This window comes from Macaca fascicularis, chromosome 11, assembly GCF_037993035.2.
Source record: "Macaca fascicularis isolate 582-1 chromosome 11, T2T-MFA8v1.1".
NCBI lineage: Eukaryota > Metazoa > Chordata > Mammalia > Primates > Cercopithecidae > Macaca > Macaca fascicularis.
This window is the reverse complement of record NC_088385.1, coordinates 109,798,968-109,822,473: the sequence shown is the minus strand read 5'-3', so window position 1 is coordinate 109,822,473 and position 23,506 is coordinate 109,798,968. Positions and strand designations below refer to the sequence as shown.

General features: G+C 41.9%; 1 protein-coding gene across 1 annotated transcript in view; it reads left to right on the top strand.

Annotated features, from left to right (window-relative positions):
• Positions 1 to 23,059, top strand: part of PAH (phenylalanine hydroxylase) — a 70,844-nt gene extending 47,785 nt beyond the window's left edge. The window contains exons 5-13 of the mRNA XM_005572043.3: positions 1,242 to 1,309; positions 6,296 to 6,492; positions 8,667 to 8,802; positions 9,861 to 9,930; positions 14,475 to 14,531; positions 16,995 to 17,090; positions 17,644 to 17,777; positions 20,867 to 20,982; positions 22,158 to 23,059. Of these exons, the coding sequence (XP_005572100.1) occupies positions 1,242 to 1,309; positions 6,296 to 6,492; positions 8,667 to 8,802; positions 9,861 to 9,930; positions 14,475 to 14,531; positions 16,995 to 17,090; positions 17,644 to 17,777; positions 20,867 to 20,982; positions 22,158 to 22,201 (918 nt within the window). The 3' untranslated portion in view covers positions 22,202 to 23,059. The remainder of the gene's footprint in view (positions 1 to 1,241; positions 1,310 to 6,295; positions 6,493 to 8,666; positions 8,803 to 9,860; positions 9,931 to 14,474; positions 14,532 to 16,994; positions 17,091 to 17,643; positions 17,778 to 20,866; positions 20,983 to 22,157) is intronic.
• The last annotated feature ends 447 nt before the right edge of the window (positions 23,060 to 23,506 follow it).

Here is a 23,506-nt window from a genome sequence, read left to right as displayed (position 1 = left end):
CCCTCTGTGTCTTTACAATTACTGGTAGGCCCTGATATATATATATATATATCAGAGAGAGAGAGAGAGAGAGAGAGAGAGAGAGAGAAACTCTGCCAAAATAAAAATTCAACCAATCAAGCAACCAAAACAAAAAACAATATCTAAAAATCAGGGAATATTTCTCTTTTTAAAAGCTCCTTTAAACATTACACTCTGTGATATAAGCTTTTGTTTTGAATTCACTACTGCCTTGGTTTGGAGGGAGAGTGGAGCAGAGAAATTGTGAGCTAAAGTGGTGGATGGCATGGCTTACTGGGAAAGGCTTGGAAGAACCACAGCAGAGTTCTACAGCAATGACATCAGTCTCTTGTCTTACTGAAATTTAGACTGCAATCAACTTTTTTTGGAAAATTGTCTTTCAATCAGTTGGAATCCCACTTCCACCCCAAACACTCAAAGACACACTTAGCCTCTTTTCACTCAGAAATGAGTGAAAAGAAATGAGCTTACAAATCACTGGGAAAAGGCTGCCTGTGAGTCAGCTTCAGAGGAGAAGCCATTATCATCCTTTTTAGGTCCTGAGACAGACTCTCAGTTAGCTAGGCCCCTGCCAGGTTGTAAAGGCTGACAATTACTGATGGTGATCTAAATCCCAGCCTCACCTCCACTACGGCTCCACTTCTCCGAACCACCATTTATTCTGGAAAGAACAGGATAATCATACTCGTCGAACTTGCAAGTTTGTTGTGAGAATTATATGTAAAATCAGTTCCTAGTACTCACAGATGGGCACATAGTATATATTTAATAAATCGTATTTTTAAAAATTGCAAGAGCAATAAGCATGTACCTTTTTCTATCAAGAAATTAAAAGGTAGAGCTAGACACACACCTCAATCAGGAATTAAATGGATATTGTATATCTTCATCATAGACATCCATCCTATGAACTTTGCCTAATTTAGCAAGTGTGTCAGTCAGATATACTGTAGATGAGGTTTCTTTAAGAACGGAGCATGCACATTGGAATCCACAGCAAGGAGGCTCATGCTAAATCAAAGGAGTTACTAACCAGGTGTCACTCACAATATCTGGCAGGAGAGCTTATCCTAAGTTTAACCAAGACTTTAGTTTTAGGGTATAAACAAGGGAAGGAGACATGCACTGTCATGGCTCAAGAGCCCCCGTTCAAAGCATTCACAAAGGTACCAGACCTCTTTCTATGAAGCCTTGAAAATCAGGTGTCTCTTTTCTCCTAGGGTTTTAAAGATCCTGTGTACCGTGCAAGACGGAAGCAGTTTGCTGACACTGCCTACAATTACCGCCAGTAAGTCTGCCTTGCTTGTTGCAGGGAAGAGAGAAAAACACACCCCTAGCCTGTTTCTCCCTTGCCCTCACCCAGTTGAGAATGGAAAATACCAGCTTGAAGAGTCCTGCCTTCTGTGTGTGCATGTGTTCACGTGCGTGCGTGTATGTGTTTGGGGGTGTGTTTAAACCCTCCCTTTAATAACATACGATAAAAAACGATTGCTGCTAGACAAAACAAAATTACCCACTGTGCTGGGGCCCTGCTCTCTCCCAAGCTTTGTTGTCTAATTACTCAGTGGTGTCTGCAGTAATTAGAAAAGGCCTCAGTCCTGAATAAAACAGCCTCCGGTCTTCTGCACATTAAACAGGGAAGAAGGAAAGAGAATCATTTACATTCAAGAAGGAGCTGGCTGCTTTACTGAAATAATGAATCATTCAAGATTTCAGGCCAGCCAAACTTCAGCTTTCTACTTTTATCTGGTCTGACCCAGCTGTGAAGGACAATTTTAGGATTTTTTTTGTTTTGTTTTGTTTCTGTCTGAGGTTCTGTGTTCCTCTCCTACCCTATTTTAGCCAAAAGAAAATGCAAGTATCAAACATGTTTGAGAAGACAACAGCTTTGCTCTTTTGAGTCTTAAGGAACTACAGAAATGCCACCATGGGAAACAGTGTTTTGACAAGTGCCGTTATTGAGTTAAGGGATTAAGAAAAGACATACACAAGAAGAAACGTAAAAGTTGTCCAGAATGCTCATGGCATAGTACTTTGACAGCTTTGACAGAATCTCAGGGAGATGGAGAAGATGATGGGCCTTTCTATACTGAATACAAAGTTACTTTCAACATGGAAAAACCTCCAGAAAAAGAGAGGGAAAGTTTTTTTCTGAATGACTTTTGGTAGTGGAAGGATTAAAAAATGTGCTGTCTTTGGTCAGATCTAAGCCCATCTGGGCCTTGGATCCTGCTGAGCAGGATTCACAGAAGATGGTGACCTCCCTCTCCTGACCCCACCTTTGCCCCAGCACAGTCAGGTGGACACCATCAAAGCGGGTGCAGGCAAGAGTCCTTCAGATAGTCAGCAATAACAGATCATACTTGTTATCTTCTTGCTATGTGTCTGGGGGCTTTGGTACATGCTTTGTTCAGCCTTAATAATAATAACTTCTCATTTTTCAGATGGGGAAATCAAAGCTTACAAAGGTTCAGTAAGTTGCCAACATCATGTAGCTAGTATGTGACATAATCAGGTTTTAAACTCAGGTTTGTTGAATTCTAAGGGTATTTTTAGCCACTCTTCTGAGTGTCTGGGGACTCCTAGAGTCTAGAAACTGCACTTCATATAATCAAGGAGGAGGTGCTTAGAAAGTACATTCACTTACTTCTGGGTTGCTGGGACTTGGGGAGAGCGAAGACAGATCCTCCTCAACCTCCTTCTCATAGAAATGTGAAACCTTATGAAGAAGAGTGAAATTGGTGAATCACCTCACAATCCTGCATGTTAATCATTTACATTGGTTATTGAAAATCATCTATAGATGGCTGGACTCTCAGAAGTACGTTAAAATTTTTTAGTCAATTTCTCACGTTTTATAGATGAATCCCAGATGATTAACTGATGTGCCAAAGGTCGTGTAGCTAGTTAAGGGTTCGCCTTTTAAAAAATTCAAAGCCTATTTCAGATCTTACTTTATCTCATGTCATTTAAGCTTTTGATGCTGTTTTTACTATGTCTTTCTTCTTCAAAATAGTCTCTAGTCTTACTAGAGTCTATTAGTCTCAAAATAGTAAATAGTCTTACTTCAGGGTCTGATATAGTTCATCCTTTTTTTTTTTTTTTTTTTTTTTGCAGATTCTACTTTGTGAATTTGCCTACTTAAGTGTATTTGTGACCCCAAAATTGTACACTTTCACAGTCATTCCCAGACTTGCACAGAGCAGGAGAAAAAATTTGATTCTACTGAGGTGTATATCTCCAACTGAGGTCAAACAAGGCAACACTCTACCTTTCTGTTTCTACCCTCATTTTGTCAACCTGTGTCCTTTACATGGTCTGTTTAGTGTCACATTTTTAACATTTTTGTGCTTTCGTTTGTGATTTGCTTTTTAACAATTGACCAAGGTCTCACTCAGTTAGGAAGCAGCAGAGTTAGAGTTGAGATTCTCCTGCTTTTCCCAGGAAAGCAGGGAGTGCTGAGCCACTGCTATCAAGCTTGGGATGAGCAGCCCCAATACCTGCATGAAGGGGATACAGCTGTCACTGCTTTAGACTTCAGGGACTGGTGCTAACCAGATTAACCTGCAGAAAAGTGGAATCAGAATCTCAAATAGTTATGTTCAAGCTAAATGGAAGACTCCAGAGTGAAGCACCAAGGCCTCATCTCCTCAGGTTTTCATTTAGATGTCACCTTCTCAGCCATGCCCCTCTCTACACCCTATGTAAAAGTGAAAACCCATTCTGAAACTCTTTATACCTTTGTCCTTTTTTTCTCTGTAGCATTTCTCACCATCTAATGGAGTTGTGTTGGCTTTCTGTCTCCCTCTACTGGAAATGTGGACTTCATGAGGGCAGGGGTAATTGACTGTTTTGTCACAGTGCTCAATTAACATTTGTTGAACGAATGAATTAATCCAAGAGACCATATAAGAGTAAAGATTCAAAATGGTGAATTGGAGGCAGAGCCAGGAATTGTGTCTAGAACCATATGGAAGACTGCTACAGCAGGTTTTGATGATATTACTGGAGTGGAGGTTGGGCTTTTAAGTTTTATCTAGGAATAGATAAAATGGATCATAGGAGCTTATATTTTTCAGCTGCAAAACAACTCAAACATAAAGGAAAGCTCTACTGGATACTATAAATGAAGAGTTTAAGGGGGGTCGTTTAGGCTCAGGCAGGTCCAGGATTCAGTGTCTCATTATTTGCCTCTCTGACTCTAGTGTCCTTTGCTTTGGCCTTGCTTTCAGACTTTGGCCTCATTTCTCTTGGAGAGGGAACCTAGCACCTCTAGGCTGATACCTCAACTCAGTTAGAGGTCCTGTCTATTTCCAACAAGGTCAATCACAGTTCTAGCATTGAGTCCACTGACTCTGATTAGGACATAGGCCCATCTGTCAGCCAGGCACAATGCAGGGGAATGAGGGATTTCAATTTGCTTAGCCTGGTCACATGCCCACTTCTGAAGGTAGGAATGGAGTCTCGCCTCACCCGAACCTCACAGACTGAGAGGGCAGAAAGGTGCTTTACTGATGAATGGGGAACAGATGTTGAGTCCCTAGAACAGCAGGTGTCAACCAGCAGAACATCTTGGTGCTCAGGATGTTACCATCTCTTGAAATTTGTGCCAGGAATAACAGATGCCTTTCTTTTAAAATTAGAATCAGTAATAATGGTAATGATCAATTATCCAATTGTTAGGATTTGTCAGTACTAATACTAGGTACTTTATACATAGTATTAGACTTAAATTTAAATAGTTACTTATGTTTAGCCCATGTAGCAGCTGCAGATTAAGGCTTAGAGATTTTTGCTGAATTGCCTGAGCTGATACAGCTAGGTAATGGCAGGGCCAAGGATTGAACAGTCTGTGTCTGTTTCCAAAGTCTATTCGTCTCCTGTATCAGTTCTTAGTCTTGATAATGGCACGTTCTTGGGCAAGAGCTTACCTGATTTTTTTTTTTTTTCACCATCACTGCTGGTTACCACAAGACCTTCTGAACTTGTCTGGCTTTCAATACTTAAGCAAAATGCTATCTTTTTGCCTAATCCCTGTCACTCATCTGTAGACAATAACGAAGACTGTGCTCTAATGCGTTTAGATGAGGTACAATTCTGAAAGGGCAAGAAAGACCTAATCTGGAGCCTAATCATGATCCATAATTCTGAGATAAACAGTCTCACTTTGTCCCAGACTCTGTGTTCCTGTTAGAGAAATAGGCCTGCAGCCTAGGGAAGAGTCACTGGTCTTTGAAGTCAGGCTTTGTTTGGTTTTCATCTGTTTGTGCTGTTCAGAACACAGCTCCTTCCCAGGTGGTTTTCAAAAGGACTTTTACAACGAATGACTTTTAAACTATAGTTTGCATCAGAGTCACGTGGGGAGCTTACTAGACTCCAGATACGTGAGCCTTCCCTTCCCCAAGAGATTCAGAATCTGTGGGGCCTGGCATATGTACTTGAACAAGCTCAGTGTAGAGAAGGTGTAAGGCATTTTATACCTTAGCATGGATTTATAAAATTTTCTCTCCTTTGTTCCAATATTTATTATCCTTGATCTAGAACTTGTTTATTTATTTAGTTTTTTTAATTGACAAATAAAAATTGTGTATATTTATGGTGTACAACATGATGTTTTGATATATGTATACAATGTGGAATCTTACTTAGCCTGTATTTAAATACCTTTATAACTTCACAGGAGAAGAAATATCAAACCCAATAAGTGCATGCCTACCAAACAAAGGGGATCTCAGATTCGTGGCCTACATATTAAATCCAGTTCAGCCCACTGGTATAATTGCTTTAGTTAACACCATAAAAATACACTATTTTGCTTTAACTGGACTTAGATGCCCTGGTTTAGAAAGGCAATGCATTCTCCAGCTGGCCACCATTCTCCTTATTGCCTTATTTCTGAAACTTTACACCTTTGTGATACCTGACTGGCCCATGCAGGTAAGTGAATTTCCACCCTAGGTAAGCAGTTAGAGAATTGGAAGAGTAGAAAAACCAAGCGATTTCCTGAAAGTGAGAGCAAATCCTCAATGCAGCCTGTATCATTGCTTAATCAAAGTGGTTAACCATTGCTTAGCCAATTTCATGTGGGAAATCAAAACAGTAATGTTTCCTGTATCAAGATGTGTAATTTTTCTCTTTCAAATAATGTATGAAATTCACTGGAGCAAGTGATGGCAGCTCACAGGTTCTGGCCTCCGACTCCCTCTGCTAACCTAACCTGCATTCTGCTGTGCCCTTGCCCTGCTTGAGACACCTATTTTTGTCTGTATTCTAGTGGGCAGCCCATTCCTCGAGTGGAATACACAGAGGAAGAAAAGAAAACCTGGGGTACAGTGTTCAAGACTCTGAAGTCCTTGTATAAAACCCATGCTTGCTACGAGTACAATCACATTTTTCCACTTCTTGAAAAGTACTGTGGCTTCCGTGAAGATAACATTCCCCAGCTGGAAGACGTTTCTCAATTTCTGCAGAGTAGGTCCACATGAGGGTCAATGACCCTGCAGAAAGTGGGGGCAGGATTGAAGCAGAGGAGAGGGAAGGGGAAGACGTATGTGGAGGCGAGTATGAAAGCATGTGATTGTAGAAATGCATGCAGGTTGATTCCTCCAGGAAGAACTCAGTTTCACTGTGCTCTACCTTCCCTCCAGTCTCTACTGTGTTTATCCACTTTCATTCAATCAAACACCTGAGGCTGTGGATTTTGCTGTGTACATGTCCCTGAAAAGTATTTTCTTTCACACTTAAAGCCCAAGCTGTTTCACTGAGTTTTTTGTTTTTTGTTTTTTCCCTGTAGCTCCTGCTGTGTTATGAGTTAGGAGTGTGTGTTTGTGTAAGAAATGTGCTATTTTTGGGGATGGTGCCAAGAGCCCTGAGCTCTGAGTCTGTGCATCTGGTATGAATCCTGCCTTTGACACCCTCCAGCTAAGTAAACCTGCCTCAGTTTTGTCATCTGTCAAATGGACACTGTATCAACGCTTTAGCTTTTCCCATAGGGAAATTACGAGAATGAAGTAAGATGCTGCATATGAAAACACTCAGCACAGTCTTGCATACACAGCAGGTATTCAGTGAATTTGGACTGAATTGAAACCTGAGTAGCTCAATAGGTAAATACATTGAGTCGCAGGCCTCTCCATACAGTATATATTCAGGGGAAATAGGTGTTATTCTTTCTGCTAAGAGGATGTTAATTTAGCAAAAACAAAACAATGAACTAACACATATTGAACACCTACTGTGTGCCAGGTAGAATAAGCAAAAGTAGGGAGACAGACTACAGGTTACAAAAGTTTCTATATATCAGAGCTGTGCAGAGATGAGCCACTCTGGGGACAATGAGCCAGGGAAATTACTTGGCAGGAAGGGAAGTTGTAGCCAGGACAGATCGGGGGTGAGCTAGATGACCTTTTGGGTCCCTTCCATTAGAAAGTCTTTGCTTCTTAGATAAAGAGTGGAGTAAGGGTCCAAGCAGAGTGTGCTTCAGCCTGAAGACATAGAGAACAGGGGGCAAGAGGCAAGGAGATCTCAAAGACTTCTTTAGCTAATTACTCCCATTGCCATGGCCAATAATAAGAGTAATAAAACAGTAATACTAGCAGTTGGGAAGCTATATAATAGTAATTAAGAGAACAGACTTTGAAGCTAGACTACCTATGGCTGTGACCTTGAATGAAACCTTTAACCTATCTCTGTCTCAGCTTTCCCATCTGTAAAGTGGGCATAATAAGAGTGTCTACTTCATAGGGCTATTGTGGGGATTAGTAGCACACATAAAGTAGCTTAAAAGAGTGTCTTACATACAGTAGGTAATATATAGTGTTAGCTATTATTACCATTATCACTGTCATTGTCCTTATCCTTTAAAGTTTGGAACAAATTGAGAGACAGATACAGGAACCATAGAGATGGTGATCAGAGGTCAACTTTAAAATTGAGCGATTTAGAGAATGTGATATAGATGTGCACACAAATGGACTTGCTAATATTTTACCCCCTTAATTAGGTAAACTTACCTGGCAATTCATGCAGCACAGTCCATTGCATGGCCAAGAGCAGACTGGAATGAGGTCCTCTGTGAGCAATCAAAAGAGAAAGAGCAGTACAGAAAGAGTTAAATTGATAATATTCATATTTTCTTCCCAAATGCTCCAGTCAGACAGGTCACTGCTACTCATGGGGTGGACTGTGTGAGGTGCAGGACAGAAGCTGGAAGCACTCTATCCATACTCTTACCTTCTGGGAAATGAGGTACAAATTCCCTTTTCACTCTAGAAGCAGGAGAAGTAGGGAATAATTGTTCCACCCTAACAAATGGTAATGAAAGCTAAATTTATCGCATGTTTCCAATGTGCTAGACTCTGTGCTAAGTACTTTATATTCATTAGCTCTTTTTATTCTTCAAACATCTCTAAGAGGTATCTGTCTACATTATGCAGATGAGGAAACTGAGGCTCAGAAATGTGAATTTACTTGATCAGATCACCTAGCTAGAAAGCAGCGAGGCAGACATCTGAAGCCAAATTTGCCTAGCATCAAAGCCTATGTCCCTGGGCAATTATGTGTGCTACTCCACTACCTGAAGGTCTCTTAGTACTTCTGGCTCAGTGGTGAAGAGCTTTGAGTTTTCTTTCTTCTTTGCATCCCAGCTTGCACTGGTTTCCGCCTCCGACCTGTGGCTGGCCTGCTTTCCTCTCGGGATTTCTTGGGTGGCCTGGCCTTCCGAGTTTTCCACTGCACACAGTACATCAGACATGGATCCAAGCCCATGTACACCCCCGAACCGTGAGTACTGTCCTCCAGCTACTAGTTGCCAGGCACAATGAGCACCATCCTTTCCTGCTGCAAGAATGAGATTTGGGTTCATTACTGGCTGGTCCATAGGACTAGTTGTCTAGACTGTTTGCTGATAGTACTAAAAACAACTCATCTATTCTGGAGATTTTCTCCATCCAAGTAGATAGACCAGACTGATTAGAGATTTGGGCATCCTGTGATCCAATAACTCAGAACTCCCTTGGCAGTGAGAATGAGAGATCCCAATCAAGTTCCAAAGTCAAAGCTATGAAATTGCAAATGAGAACAGGAACAAGTGGCAGCCAAGCTATCTCAATACCTCCTAAGTATACATCTAGATTACTCTTATCTTTCTTTGCCTAGATTGTGTATTGGGTAGAGGGAGAGAATGGCAGCCATTATGCTTCTTACTTGGGTGTTTAGTTATCCCCTTAGTCTGATAAAACTTATGCAACTTATAAAAAATTCAGTAGAACATCCAAAATTATTTTTCCTTGCCCATAAAGTTCATTGCTACAAATCCAAAAAGACCTGTTCCAAATGGACATAGCACATAAAATATTAAGTAAAGGTAGGTTTTCTTCCCTCACTGCTGTCCACCTCCAGACTAAGAGAAGAGCAGCACTGTTTTTGTTTTAGTTCCCAGTGGAATAGCTGAGCATATTGTATCTGCCCAGGGAAGTCAATACCAGGGAGAAGACAGGATGAGAAGTGTTCATGACTCATAGCTTGCTTAGGTATATGGGAGCATGTCCACAGAAATATTAGCTCTTCTGCCCTGTACCCCACTGGGCATACTCCTAAGACCCTTGGCTGCTGTGCCCTGCCCTGTACCTGTCTCTTATTTTTCCTTCCTTTTCTTCTTTTTATCTTTTACCTTACCTTTTCTGATCCCAACCTCTGCATATCAGTTATTCCTGGGAGAGAGATTATAAGCCTAAAAGAGTTATTTCCATTCTTTCTACCCATTCCTCACATGGAAAGACTGAGTCTGGCTTGGCTTAAACCTCCTCCCCTCCAAGCTCTCTGTGCTTTCTGTCTTTCAGTGACATCTGCCATGAGCTGTTGGGACATGTGCCCTTGTTTTCAGATCGCAGCTTTGCCCAGTTTTCCCAGGTAAGGAATGGATTTTTTAGCCTTCTAATTATAGGTCTGTGACCTGAATTTCTCAAATGAGTTGAGCCCAGGGAGGGGCCCTCATGCCCTCTGCAAGAGTGGAAACCAGGTACAGTTCTATGATCCCACCTGAAATGGGTGAGTGGTTCTGGGAAGCTAAATACCCATTTCAGAGATCAAGCATGGGGTTGGTGCATCACTCATCCTCTGAATCATATGTGTGTTCTTCAATGTACTAATCTCATTTTTCCTGCTAGAGCCTTTCATGCATGAAAGCCTCCCTGATGCCCATGCAGGAACTACCTCACCTTCTTCCAATCTCTTAGTGCATTCCCCTCACCTTTTCAGGGCCATTGTAACTTTCTGCCTTGTCAGGCAGTTATTTGTGTATATGCTTGAATTAAGTGAGATGACATTGCCAAGAATTCAATGCTGAAACCCTGACTTACAGTTAACAAAGAAATAAAAATGAGCTGAATATCTTATCACCATCATCAAAGCTGCAACCCTGCAACCTAGAATTTCATTCATCTTTCACAGTGGTTAACAAGCTCAAAAAAAAAAAAAGCTTTTTTTAAAAAAATTTTTTTTATTTTTATGGCAGGGTCTCACTCTGTCACCCAGACTGGATTAGAGTGCAGTGGAGTAATCATGGTTCACTGCAGCCTCAGTCTTCTGGGCTCAAGCAGTCCTCCCACCTCAGCCTCCTGAGTGACTGGGACTACAAGCACGTGCTTTCATGCCTGGCTGAATTTTTAAATTTTTGTAGAGACAGAGTCTCACTATGTTGCCCAGGCTGACCTCAAACTCTTGACCTCAATCCTCCCACCTCAGCCTCCCAAAGTGAGAAGATTACAGGCAAGAGTCACCACACCTGGCCAAAAAAGAAAGTTTTGGGCTGAGTAAAATAATTCTACTAATTCTCTCCAGGCACTGAGAGGCAGCCTAAAACCATGGTTTGGTAGCTGGGATCATGAGAAGGTTGAATGGTGTTCTGATGTACCAAGGCTCCAACCTTGCCACTAACCAGTTGTATGACCTGGGTTTACATTATCAGCCACCCTGTGCCTCCTTTTTAATAAATGTGGATCAGTCAAAAGCCCTCTGCACCAGCCAGCTTCCTCACAAAGAAGCATGAGGATCAAATGGAATGACCTATGAGCAAATGCTGAGCCAAGTATTGGGATTTCAGAATAATGGGATCATGTGTGAATTTAATGGGCATTTTCCCTTAGCTGAAAGAAATAAACATTCCCACGGTCAAATAAGGAAGCTACCAGTAAATATTTGAAACAAACAAACAAAAAACTGGAATTTATTGCTTGCTAAGTGAGGGAAAACTGTACTTGTAAGATGCAGCCTCTCTAAACAAAAGGAAAAATTACTTTTATGTGAGGTTTGAGGAATTATGGAGTTCAAAGATTGTTGGACTTTTGGAAGTGGGAGTGTTTAGGGATTAGTTGAACTTTAACTGTAGAAGGATCACCAATGACATTCAGAAGTGTGGTTAGGCTGCCAAGATATCTTTGATTGCTTGGGACAGTTTTAAAATCTGGATTTGTTACTATGGCCCCAAAGCAATCAGTTTTTCCTTGAAGAATAGGAAACTTTTATTCTTACCACCAGAAGCTAGTTTCTGAAGTCAGAGGCTAAGTGGCAGTCCTTCTTAAGCCATTTCCACTTGGGGAACCCCACAGAAGAGTGGATGGTTACTCAAGTCAACAAACAGGAGCTCCTGGGGCATCAGTGTCACATGGTTCCAATTTTGATCTGGATGGTCCCAAGGCAGTGAGACGTGTTGAAAGTTTCCTGAGAACATTCCTTGTTAAACAGAGGAAGGACTTGCTTCCCACTACAGTACAGGATGGAGTGGAACTGAAGCACAGGGATGTTGGGCCCCTTGTTGTAGGCAAGCTCTAGGCTCACAAAGAATGGTGACTAAGAGAACAAGGCGCCATTTTGGTCTTGGATTTATCAGTGGTTTCTAGCTGAATTGAGACTGTGGTATGTCTGGGCGGGTAGATGGATTGGAGATGGCTGAGGGTCAGCAGAGCAGATCCAGGCTAACAATTTGAATTCGGTTCACTCTAAATCAGAAAGCATTTTATAAGCCTAATCCAAACCAGGCTCTGGACTTGGCCCAGGGAGTGATACAGATATAGACCATGTAGCTTCTTGCTTCAAAGTGAGTCTAATCATAGTCTTCATCTCTGTCTACACCCACTCCTCTGGTGATCTCACTCAATTTCATTGCTTTAAATACCATCTCTACTCTGATGATGGACACATTTATATCTCCAGCCAGGACTTCCATCCCAAAATTCAGACTTACATATTGAACTGCCTATTCAACATCTCCCCTTGGATGTCTATAAGAAATCTCTATCATACTGTCCAAAACTGAGTTATGGATCTTCCTTCGCAAACCTTCTCCAGGATAGCTTTTTCTCTATCAGTTCACAGGAACTCCACCCTTCCAGCTGATCAAACCATAAGTACTTTGGGACATTACCAGCTCCTTTCTCTCTTAACCCCACAACAAATCTTTCAGAAAATCCTGTGTGTTCTACCTTCAAAATATGTGTAGAGTCTGACCATTTCAATTATGTCTACTGCTACCAACTTGGTCTCAGCCACTATCATTTCTCATCCTGGTGACTGCAGTAGCCTCCTCATTGGCCCCATCTAGTGGTCTCTACCCTGGCCTCCTCCAGTCTCCTGGTGTCCCATTTACCCTCAACCTCTCCAGTGTCCTGGTGTCCCATCTACACTCAGCCTCTCCAGTCTCCTGGTGTCCTGTTTACCATCCACCTCTCCAGTCTCCTGATGTCCTGTTTACCCTCCACCTCTCAAGTCTCCTGGTGTCCTGTCTATACTCAGCCTCTCCAGTCTCCTGGTGACCTGTCTACCTGTCATCTCTCCAGTCTCCTGGTGTCCTGTCTACCCTCAACCTCTCCAGTGTCCTGGTGTCCTGTCTACCCTCTGCCTCTCCAGTGTCCTGGTGTCCTGTCTACCCTCCACCTCTCCAGTCTCCTGGTTCCTGTCTACCTTCCATGTCTCCAGTGGCCTGGTGTCCTGTTTACCCTCAACCTCTCCAGTGTCCTGGTGTCCTGTCTACACTCAGCCTCTCCAGTCTCCTGGTGTCTTGTCTACCCACCACCTCTCCAGTGTCCTGGTGTCCTGTCTACACTCAACCTCTCCAGTGTCCTGGTGCCCTGTCTACCCTCCACATCTCCAGTCTCCTGGTGTCCTGTCTACCCTCAGCCCCTTCAGTCTCCTGGTTCCCTGTCTACCATCCAGTCTCCTGGTGTCCTGCCTCTACCCTCAACTCCTACCATCTATTCTCACATAGCAGCCAGAAGGAGTACTTGATAACACAAGTGAGATCATGACCTTCTATCTGCTCATTACCATGCAATGGCTCCTGTTTCACTGAAAGGAAAAGCTCAAGCCCTAAAATGTCTAAAAATATTCTACATGATCTGGCTTTGGACCCCTCTTTGATATCACCTGCCACTGCCCCCTCACTAATCCTGCTCTAGCCACATTGGCTCCTCCCTGTTTCTTGACCCAAACAACACTTCCTTTTCTTGGGAAAGAAATGCAAGCTTTTGCACTGGCTATATGCTTGGCCTACAATGTTCTTCCCTCAGATGTCAGTATAACCAACAACCCCACTTCCTTCAAGTCTGTGCACAAATATCACCTTCTCAACAATGCTTACCCTGGAACCCTATTTAAAATCGAAGCCTCCTCTCAATCCCCTGGAGCTCTTAGTCCCTCTTGTTTATTTCTTCTTTTGTTTCTTCTCTCCAAAGAACTTGTATTCTTCTAACATAGTTATGTATACGTTCATTATTTATTGTCTGTCTCCACTAGAATTCACAAGATGCCTTTACTGATTTTATACACTGCCTGGCACATCGAATGAACTTAATATTTCAAGAATGCATTAATGTATACAGTAAGAAAGACACATACGCACAAGGCAGGCTGCAGTAAGTGCTGTAAAAGAGACAAAGAGACCAATAGAGGAATTCTGCAACAGAAGCTGTGGTGAGAATTAATCGATGACGTGTTAGACTCTCCAGTTATATGTATGCCTGGACCGATGTCACCACTTATCTGCAGTTCTCCTGTGAAGTTTCCAGGGTACATGATTAAGACTAATTTAACACTCCAGGAATGTTCTGCTGATGAATAATCACTGAGCTGGAGTCAAGAGAAGAAGCTTTAGATACTAACCAACCCTGTGACCATGAGCAAGTCACTTCCCGTCTCTGTGCCTCAGTTTCCTCACTTATAAAGTGAAAACAAAGGACTAAGTGAGGGTGAAAGGGTCTCCCTGCCCTGGAGATCTGTGATTCTATAACATGTGGGCAGGAAAGACTTGACACCACACTCAGGGTCCATGTGGGCCGTTCTGAAGGCATCTGGCCACCCATCACCTTTTTATGGCCAAGTACCAGGTTGGCTCTATGGGTGAATGTTAAAGACGGCCAGACACCAGCTACTCCAGTGACTCTGTTTTCCCCCAATTACAGGAAATTGGCCTTGCCTCTCTGGGTGCACCTGATGAGTACATTGAAAAGCTCGCTACAGTAAGTCCCTTCTCTCCCTGGGTGGATGGTGGGAGTGCTATAGGCTATGGCCCTCAGGTCTTTGAAGCTTTGCTACTCCCCTGGAAGCCAGGTTATCTGGGGAAAAAAAATCAGAATGTGGTGGATTACATTTGCACAAGTGAAACTTCACATTTTGATTGATTTCTCCTTAATAATTTGATTTTGAAATCAGCTACCTGCAGATGTTTACATCTCTTAAATTTTAAGCGGTATCTTGAACCCACCAACAGGCTATAACAGTAGCCCTTGAAAACCTTTGGCATAAAGTGTGTGTATGAAGTAATCTGGATCCAGAACTTTGAAGAGGGAATGTTTACATCTCTACTTTCACACCAGAGCATGCATTAGGATTTTTTCTTTCTCAGATACGAGGGAGAAACAGGGGTGGGCTTTCCCGTTATTGCTGAACACTTTCCTCTCCTGAGTATATTTGATGACACTTGTCCACTGGGGCTATAGAAGCAGCAATTCTGCATAGCAGGTGATTTCCTTCCTTCATACTCATTTCTAATTTTACTACATCCCACCCCAGCCACTAGCCACATTGCCTGTGCTGGAAGTTGAAAAATAAACGTTTATAATTGAATTATGGACTGCCAATGAGTGCAAATCTATTATTAAGATATATCAGTTTTAGAAGCTTATGAACTCGTTCCGTCAGAAAGGCTAAAAACTCCAAGAAGGTTATTTTCTCACTGACAGCTGCTTTTAGGCCCTGGACAAGTGGCTTTTTCTTCCTTATCTCTAAAAATGAAATGCAATAGCTCATATCTTGCCCATCTCAAAAGCAACTAAAAATTTAACTATTTAAATTTAATTATTTAAATTTTTGTGAACATGGGTTTTTAAATGCCAGAGGCTTCAGAGATACAAGGAGCGGCTTTCAAAGAAGCTACAGAGCTGGATAGAATTTCTCATTTCTACAAAGAAAATAAATTTGGAACTCAAAGCATCATGTTATCTACCATAACAATATTAAAATGACTTATCACCAATTCGACTTCTCTAAAAAATTGTTACTGATTGGAAAAATGTTACTGGTTGGTTGGGGAACAGTTCTGGATTCTTGCTGCCCTTAATTTGCTGTGTAACTACATGCATGTTGCCTTACCTTCCTGGGCTGAAGACTCCTCACCTGTATGTGAGGAGGTCAGACTGACTGAGCTCTGACAGCCCTCCCAGGTTTAACATATTCTAGTCCAATAAACAGATGTAACTAATAACCTACCCCGAATTCTCCAAAACTGTGACTGTCTCTAGCAGCTAACTGAGCTCTGGGTTCCTCTTAGTCCCAGAACTCCCATATTCTTTTTTTCAGGCCAACTCTCTAGGACATATTGGCCTGTGGGTTATTGAAAGAAAAATACTTGGTTATTTGGGGAGATAAATGCAGTAGTTGACTTCAGAAACACCCCGAAGTTTTAGCATAGATGATGGGAGATTCTCCTCATTGATTCTATCACTACCTAATCTGCTACCTCCCACTGTTGTGCCTGATGAGCTCTACTAGCTTCAGAGCATCTGAGGAACATCTCCATCTAGTTGACACCACAGACAAAAGAGATAGAAGAGTTCCTGTCATATGGAGAACAAATTGTTGGAAGTCTCCTTTTGGGGCTTCTTAGTACCACCTGATATTTTCCATCACTCTTTACATTCAGCCAACATTCGATTCAACAGGTGACTGGATAGAGTGAGACACAGGACACACAGACATGATCACAGGTCATGCTGATTTAGAGAACAAACCTGCACAGGCTCCTACCTGGGCAATCTTGTCCGTGGCACTGGGGCAGTTGCTGCCTTCTCCTTCTTTGGGATGTGTACTAGTCAAGGATCTCCAGAGAAAAAGAACCAGTGAGATGTATAGAGAGAGAGATAAAGAGAGAGAGGGAAATCTGAGATGGGACTTATTAGGGAAACTGGCTTACACAGTTATCGAGACTGAGAGGTCCCACAATATGCTGGCTGCAAGCTGTAGAACTTGAAAAGTCAGTGGCGTAGATTATTCAAAGTTCAAAAGCCTCAGACTCATGGAAGTTGATGGTATAACTCTCAGTCTGAGACCAAAGGCCTGAGAACTCCTGGGTGGTGATGAGGTGCGAGTCCCAGAGTCCACAGGCCAGAGAGCCTGGAGTTCTGATGTCCAAGGGCAGGAGAAACAGGGTATCCTGGTTCTAAGAGGGATAGAATATGAATGTGGCTTTCCTCTGCCTTTTTCTTCCATCTGGGATTCCAACCCATTGGGTGGTTCCCACCCACATTGAGGAAAGATCTTCCCCACTCATTACACTGGCTCAATGCCAATCCCCTCCAGAAACACCCTCATAGACACACCCCAAAATAATGCTTTACTAGCTATCCAGGTATCCCTTCATTCATTCAAGGTGACACATAAAATTAACCATCACAGTGTGCTCTCAGATTGACTTTCCATTCCAGATTTACTGGTTTACTGTGGAATTTGGGCTCTGCAAACAAGGAGACTCCATAAAGGCATATGGTGCTGGGCTCCTGTCATCCTTTGGTGAATTACAGGTATGACCTTAACAGGAACCAAGGATGGATTTAAAAGTGGTGGGTACAGAAAACCATTATTGTGCTTTCGATATTGTTGAAACCCTATTTGTATCCATTTTGACATGCAACCTGGGTACTCATTCAGTGATTGGTACCTTAGCAGCTATGATTTGATTATGGCTGTGGGTGTTACAGATAGAAATGGAATTGCAAGTACACGCATCTCTGGGGAGAAAGGGCCTCCTGATTCCAAGACTGACCTATGCATGCAGCCTTGTGAGTATGCAAACACATGCCAGAAAGTGTGGTTGGCTCCCACATCATCTATTGACCACCTTACTTGAAAGTAATTGGAATGAATTACTCCTTTCTCCCTTGGCTGTAGGTTTTAGATGAGCTATGAAGGGTAGAACCTAGTATGTGCAAAGTAATTTGGCTCACTGCATTTGGGCCGTGATATAGAAGGAATCGGGGTGAGATGAGAGAAGGGGCACAAATGGCCTCTGGGATGCAGTAGGGAATACTGATCCTTATTTAACAGTGATAATAACTTGTCACTTGGGGTCTACAGTACTGCTTATCAGACAAGCCAAAGCTCCTTCCCCTGGAGCTGGAGAAGACAGCCATCCAAAAGTACACTGTTACGGAGTTCCAGCCCCTGTATTATGTGGCGGAGAGTTTTAATGATGCCAAGGAGAAAGTAAGGTGAGGTGGTGACAAAGGTGAGCCACTAGCTCTGGGGGCCTCCTGGCTGGTGGCACTCATCTGTGGGTGGTTGGCCAGGAGAGTGGACTCCAATGCCTACTGCAACTTTGTACCATAGACAGTTTCTCTCCCATGTTCTCCATCCTCCCTCCTTTTTTTCCGTTCTCCGTTGGAAGGTTGGGCGTGCTGACCTTTGCACACACCCCTGCCACCTGGTCCCTGTTCAACGCAACTACCAAGTCCAGATACTGAACCCTCCTGCATACAGAGAGGCCACAGAAGTCTCCCCACAAAATCAAAGAAGTCTTATAACCTAGGAAGTCCTTTCATCACTTCCTTCTCCCAAACACCTACAAAACGTGCTTCCTCCTTTGTATCTTTACCCAAATTTAATCTCCATATGTCTTTCTCTAACCAACTTATTTCTACTCATCCCTGCCAAGTATTACAGTGCTTCTGTAATACTTATTAACTTGTAATATATTACATAAGGTAAGCTCTATGAGGGTAGAAATTTTGTTCTTTCTATTTTCTGTTTTTCCTCCGGCCCCTAGAACAATACCTGACACAGAGTAAGCACTCAATAAATAATTGGTGGAGGCATTAATCTCAGAGGCAGTTCAGCAAGAGGCTGATGGAGCAGTGCTGGGACTCTGAGACTATTGGCCCTCTGAGTGCACAGTTCCTGCACCCAAGCAGGAGACAGACTGGGCAGAGGGTCAACCTGGACATGGATATCCTAATACTCATTGTATGTTACCACTTAAAAAAATCTTATCAGTGATGGATGACAGGCATGGGACATACGGGCCTTTGGGAGTCTATGAAGCTGAGTGTGTTAGCTTTCAACCCTATCTATGGACTCTGAGAGGTTGGAGGAATGGCGGGGAGTGGTGGTAGAATTAATGACTTCTCAAAGAAATTCACACTTTTGAAAAGAGAGACATGAGGGAGAAACTCAAAGTCACAAATGAACATACATCTTAGTTCTTCCTTTCTAAATCCAAATTCCATCCTCCCCCGGCCCCTCACAAGGAAAGATGAAAATTATCCCTTTGACACAACTCACTCACTTACCTTATATTTGCAAGGTAAGATTGTGGGATAAGACAGGTCCAGCTAACATTTGTTTGAGAATCCTTTGGAATAAAGAGACCTTAAAGAGGACTAAGTTTCTTTCTTTTAAAATAGATATTCCTTAAATTATGTCTACTTCTATCTTTAGATAATTAAAGGTAAAATGCTGGCCCACAAATCTACTTGGTTTGGCCTAAAATGACTATGTCTCCAGCTCTGTCCAGAGCTCTCAGGTCCTTCCTGCTCTGCTTTCTTAGTTCTCTCCTAAACTGGAAGCCTAGACACTTTCCAGCACCATCCTCCTCTTCCTCCAAGGCCCAAGGTTTGGACCCAGGCATTGGGGCTTAGAGGCAGTGCTGATGAGCACCCTGTCATACCAAGATAATATTTGGATGAGCCCTCCTGGACACAGCTCTCTAATCAGCATGTGATCGGTCCCAGACCAGCAGGGAAGAGCTTGCCAGGACACAGGCCTGTCAGTACCAAGGCCTCAAGGGAAACAACCATGAAAACTCCATTCTGCTGAGAAGTGGTTCAGAGAGTCAAAGAGAATGCTAAAGGACAGGCTTCAAAACAAGGAATCTGTGCATCCCTTTGGATTCTCTCAGAGCGTCCCAGCCAAGAGCAACCAATTCTAACCACTTGGAATTTCAAGATTCAAATTGTAGGCAGAGATGTGATTGGCTGAGCAGGGTTCACATGCTACCTCTTCGCCAGAGGATGGCTGGCACCAAATACTGACTTCTGGACTGATACACACCTAGTAGGGTAGGAGTAAATCACCCAAAGCAAAAAATGAGCTGCTTTATGGGAAGAAGGAGGAAGAGGTGCAGAGCAGGCAAAATTACAGATGTGTAACACATGGCTCATGCCACTAGCTGGACTGAGACCGCTCTTTTCAGAGAAGAAGAGGTGGAAATACATACCTGGCCATTTGTTCTTCATTAAAGGTAGCAACTAACACTGATGGGGCACTTACTCCATAGTATAACAGCACTTGCTGCAACCCCCTGGGGCAGCTATTACTCTTGCCCCGATTTTACAGAGGAAATTGGGGTACAGAAGAGTGGTCCCCTGTGCCCACGGTCACAAGGGCTGTAATAGACAGAGGCAGGGTTTCAGCCTAGGCAGCTTGACTTGGAACTTGGGGAGCCACTCTTGCCAAACTTGGAGGTCCCTACTGTCTCCTGTAACACTGTATTTTCAGTACGGCAGCTTATATGTTCACCAGAGGCCAACTTAGAAATTTGTGATTACTTTGGAACATCTTGTTATTGGTATTGCATGATGTCCCTCATAGAGGCCCTCATGGTGGATTTCTCCCAGATCCAGGAGTAAGGTATTGGGAAGGCAAGAAAGCAAAGGGTCCAGGCCAGAGTCAGACTACCTGGGTTCCTTCCCAGTTAGTTAACTTACTGACGGTATTGCCTTAGTAGTCACGTAGCCTTCCCAAGCCTGTTTCCTCATCCATAAAATGGGTATGGTAATGGTGCCTTTCTGCTAAGGTTTTTGTGAAGCTTAAATAAGAAGGATATTTGTAAAGAGCATTGGGCAGTTAGAACTTAACATAGTTCTTGGTACATAGAAGGTGCTTTCTTCACCACTTGAGAGCCATTTCCCTCTGCATTGACTGTCAAGCATTTCAGAGGTTTTTTTTTTTTTCTATATATAGCATTCTTTAGCTAAATTTTACTCACTCTTGATTTTATTTAATGATAGGAGTTTGTGGCTTTATTGTATTCAGTACTTTCACTGTAAGCTACCTCTGTCTTCTTGGAGCTAAGTGACTAAATATGTGTATATACGTGTTTGTACATACGCATACACACAAGAAGGCTTCCTAAGAAGACTCACTAAAACTCCGTTCCCCTCCTCAGCCCTGGCTGTTGAAGACCGTGTTCTAGGGAGGTGTCCGTATTCCTAAAAGAGAAGTAAAATGTCACTGAGAATTCTCTTAAGATTACCTTTCTCCAAATGGTGCCCTTCACTCAAGCCTGTGGTTTTGGTTTTAGGAACTTTGCTGCCACAATCCCTCGGCCCTTCTCAGTTCGCTATGACCCATACACCCAAAGGATTGAGGTCTTGGACAATACCCAGCAGCTTAAGATTTTGGCTGATTCCATTAACAGTAAGTAATTTACACCTTACAAGGCCACTCTGTTTCTCAGTAATAGAAGACTGTGTTTCCTTACCATTGCCATAGGAAAAATAAGAAATTTATTGAAATATTTAATTAAGGAGAAAAGCATCTCCATTTAAGCCACGGGTTCACTGATGGAGAAGAGCTTGACAAAAAGATAGGAATTACCTTTGTGTCCTTTTTCCTTTGACCTTCCTAGATTCCACTCCACCTCCCACCATCATTCTACCTTTCCACACTTAGCCTGTCACCGCCATGTTCCTTTTTCTCCTTCACCTCTCCATCCCTTCTACGCAAAGTGACCAGTTGGTATCACTCTTCCTGGTTCTATCCACTTTATAAGCTGTCCAGTGGCTCATCTGTTGACCTTCCACTCTTCTTTCGTAATGAGAATATTATAATAATTGCTCTTAAGAATGTCACAGGGTTACTTCATTTATCACCTGATTATCTCTCTAGCGCTTCACATTCTCTTCCAGCAACAGTGATCAATTTTTAGTTCTCATGCTCTTTCCTGACTCTTAACTCTTGCCCATGCAGTTCTTTATGTTTAAAATATTCTCCTTTCCATTCTCATTTACTTGGTATGTGAGAACATGGCATAAATGGAAGGCTGCCTCACACCTTCATCCAGTGATCTTGCCATCTAAATTGAGTTATCTGCTTAAACCATGGATTCTAAACTTTGAATGTGCATCAGAATCAAATGAAAAGCTAGCTAAAAATTAATAGCTTTGAGTCATAGCCAAGGCTAAATTTACCAAATCTGTGATAACTCTTGGGAGTTTATAGACCTCAGGTGATTCTGACACTCGAGTTTTGTGTGAACCATACTATTAGGTTCAATGATTTTGCTTCCTGAAGCATCTGTAGATGGTAATGTAAAAGAGGAATGGAACGGCTAATAATTTGCCTGGGGAGAGACCTGTTAAGTCCTTCCCTGGGAAGTGACCTATGGAAAAGGGATGCTGATTACATTAATGGCTCTGGCATTTTCTAAAACATGCAAGTACTTATACCATAATGAAAGCTCCTTGAAAGTTGGGGTGGTATCCAGCTTATCCAAGAAGCCCACTTATCCCCCAGTGCTTTGCACTGTGGATACTTGAAGAGTGTTTGTTTATTATATGAGTGGCCCATTTTGAGGGTGTTTTTCTTTGTAGGTGAAATTGGAATCCTTTGCAGTGCCCTCCAGAAAATAAAGTAAAGCCATGGACAGAACTTGGTCTGTCAACTGTGAATCTATTGATGGAGATCCAACTATTTCTTTCATCAGAAAAAGTCTGAAAAGCAAACCTTAATTTGAAATAAGAGCCTTAAATCCTTTATAGAACAAGATGGAGAAACAACAAATAAGTCAAAATAATCTGAAATGACAGGATATGAGTACATACTCAAACGCATAATGGTAAATCTTTTGGGGTCATCTTTGCTTTAGACATGATAATTCCATACTCTCAATTGAGTTAAATCAGTAATCTGTCGCATTTCATCAAGGTTAATTAAAATTTGGGACCTGCTTCATTCAAGCTTCATATATGCTTTGTAGAGAATTCATAAAGGAGCATATAAGGCTAAATGTAAAACACAAGACTGTCATTATAATTGAATTAGTGGGCTTCCTATAAATCGTAACCTATGAAGTTTATTTTCTGTTGGAGTTAACTATGATTCCAATTACTGCTTTGTTATTGTACCTAAGTAAATTTTCCTTAATTCAGAAGCCCATTAAAATATTTATAAGCATTGAACTTCTTTAGTATTATATTAATATAAAACATTTTTGTATGTTTTGTTGTAATTACAAATACTGCTGTATAAGGTAATAAAACTGTGCACCTAATCCCCATAACTTCCAGTTTCATTTTCCAATTAATTATCAAGTCTGTTTTGGGAGACATTTTGAAGACATTTATTATGCAGCAGATGTTGACTAAAGGCTTGCTTGGTAGATATTTAGGAAATGTTCATTGAATAAATAAGTAAATACATTATTGAAAAGCAAATCTCTATACATGTGAAAATTTTATTTGTATTAGAAATAAAACATTAGTAGTTTAAGCAATTTTGCTGTTTCAGATATTTCCTGGAATGAAATATTCTTCTCACTGCCTTAGAAATACATTAGCTAGATAATTTTGTAACATGAGAAAATGGCCAGAGGCTTATATTTCCAACCCTTTGCAGGGGCTCCTTGTGACATTCAAAGTCATGCCTGGACAGGCAGCAGACTTTGACTTTTGTTGATTGTGTGTTTGCCATGAACACATGAATATCTTAGAAGCAATGGGGAGAAAAACAATGTCTTTAAAGCTCTGAATTTGAAATTCTCACACTACTTTACATTTTATTTTGGAAATTGTTAAGTCTTAAAGAATTTCCATAGTGTTTCTTCAAGTGTAGTTCTCAGATCAGCTGTAGTATCAACAGTAAATTCTGGGTACCTTCCCAGCTCCACCCAATTTGAATCTCTAAAGATAAGGCCCAGATACCTGTATTTTAAGTATCCCAA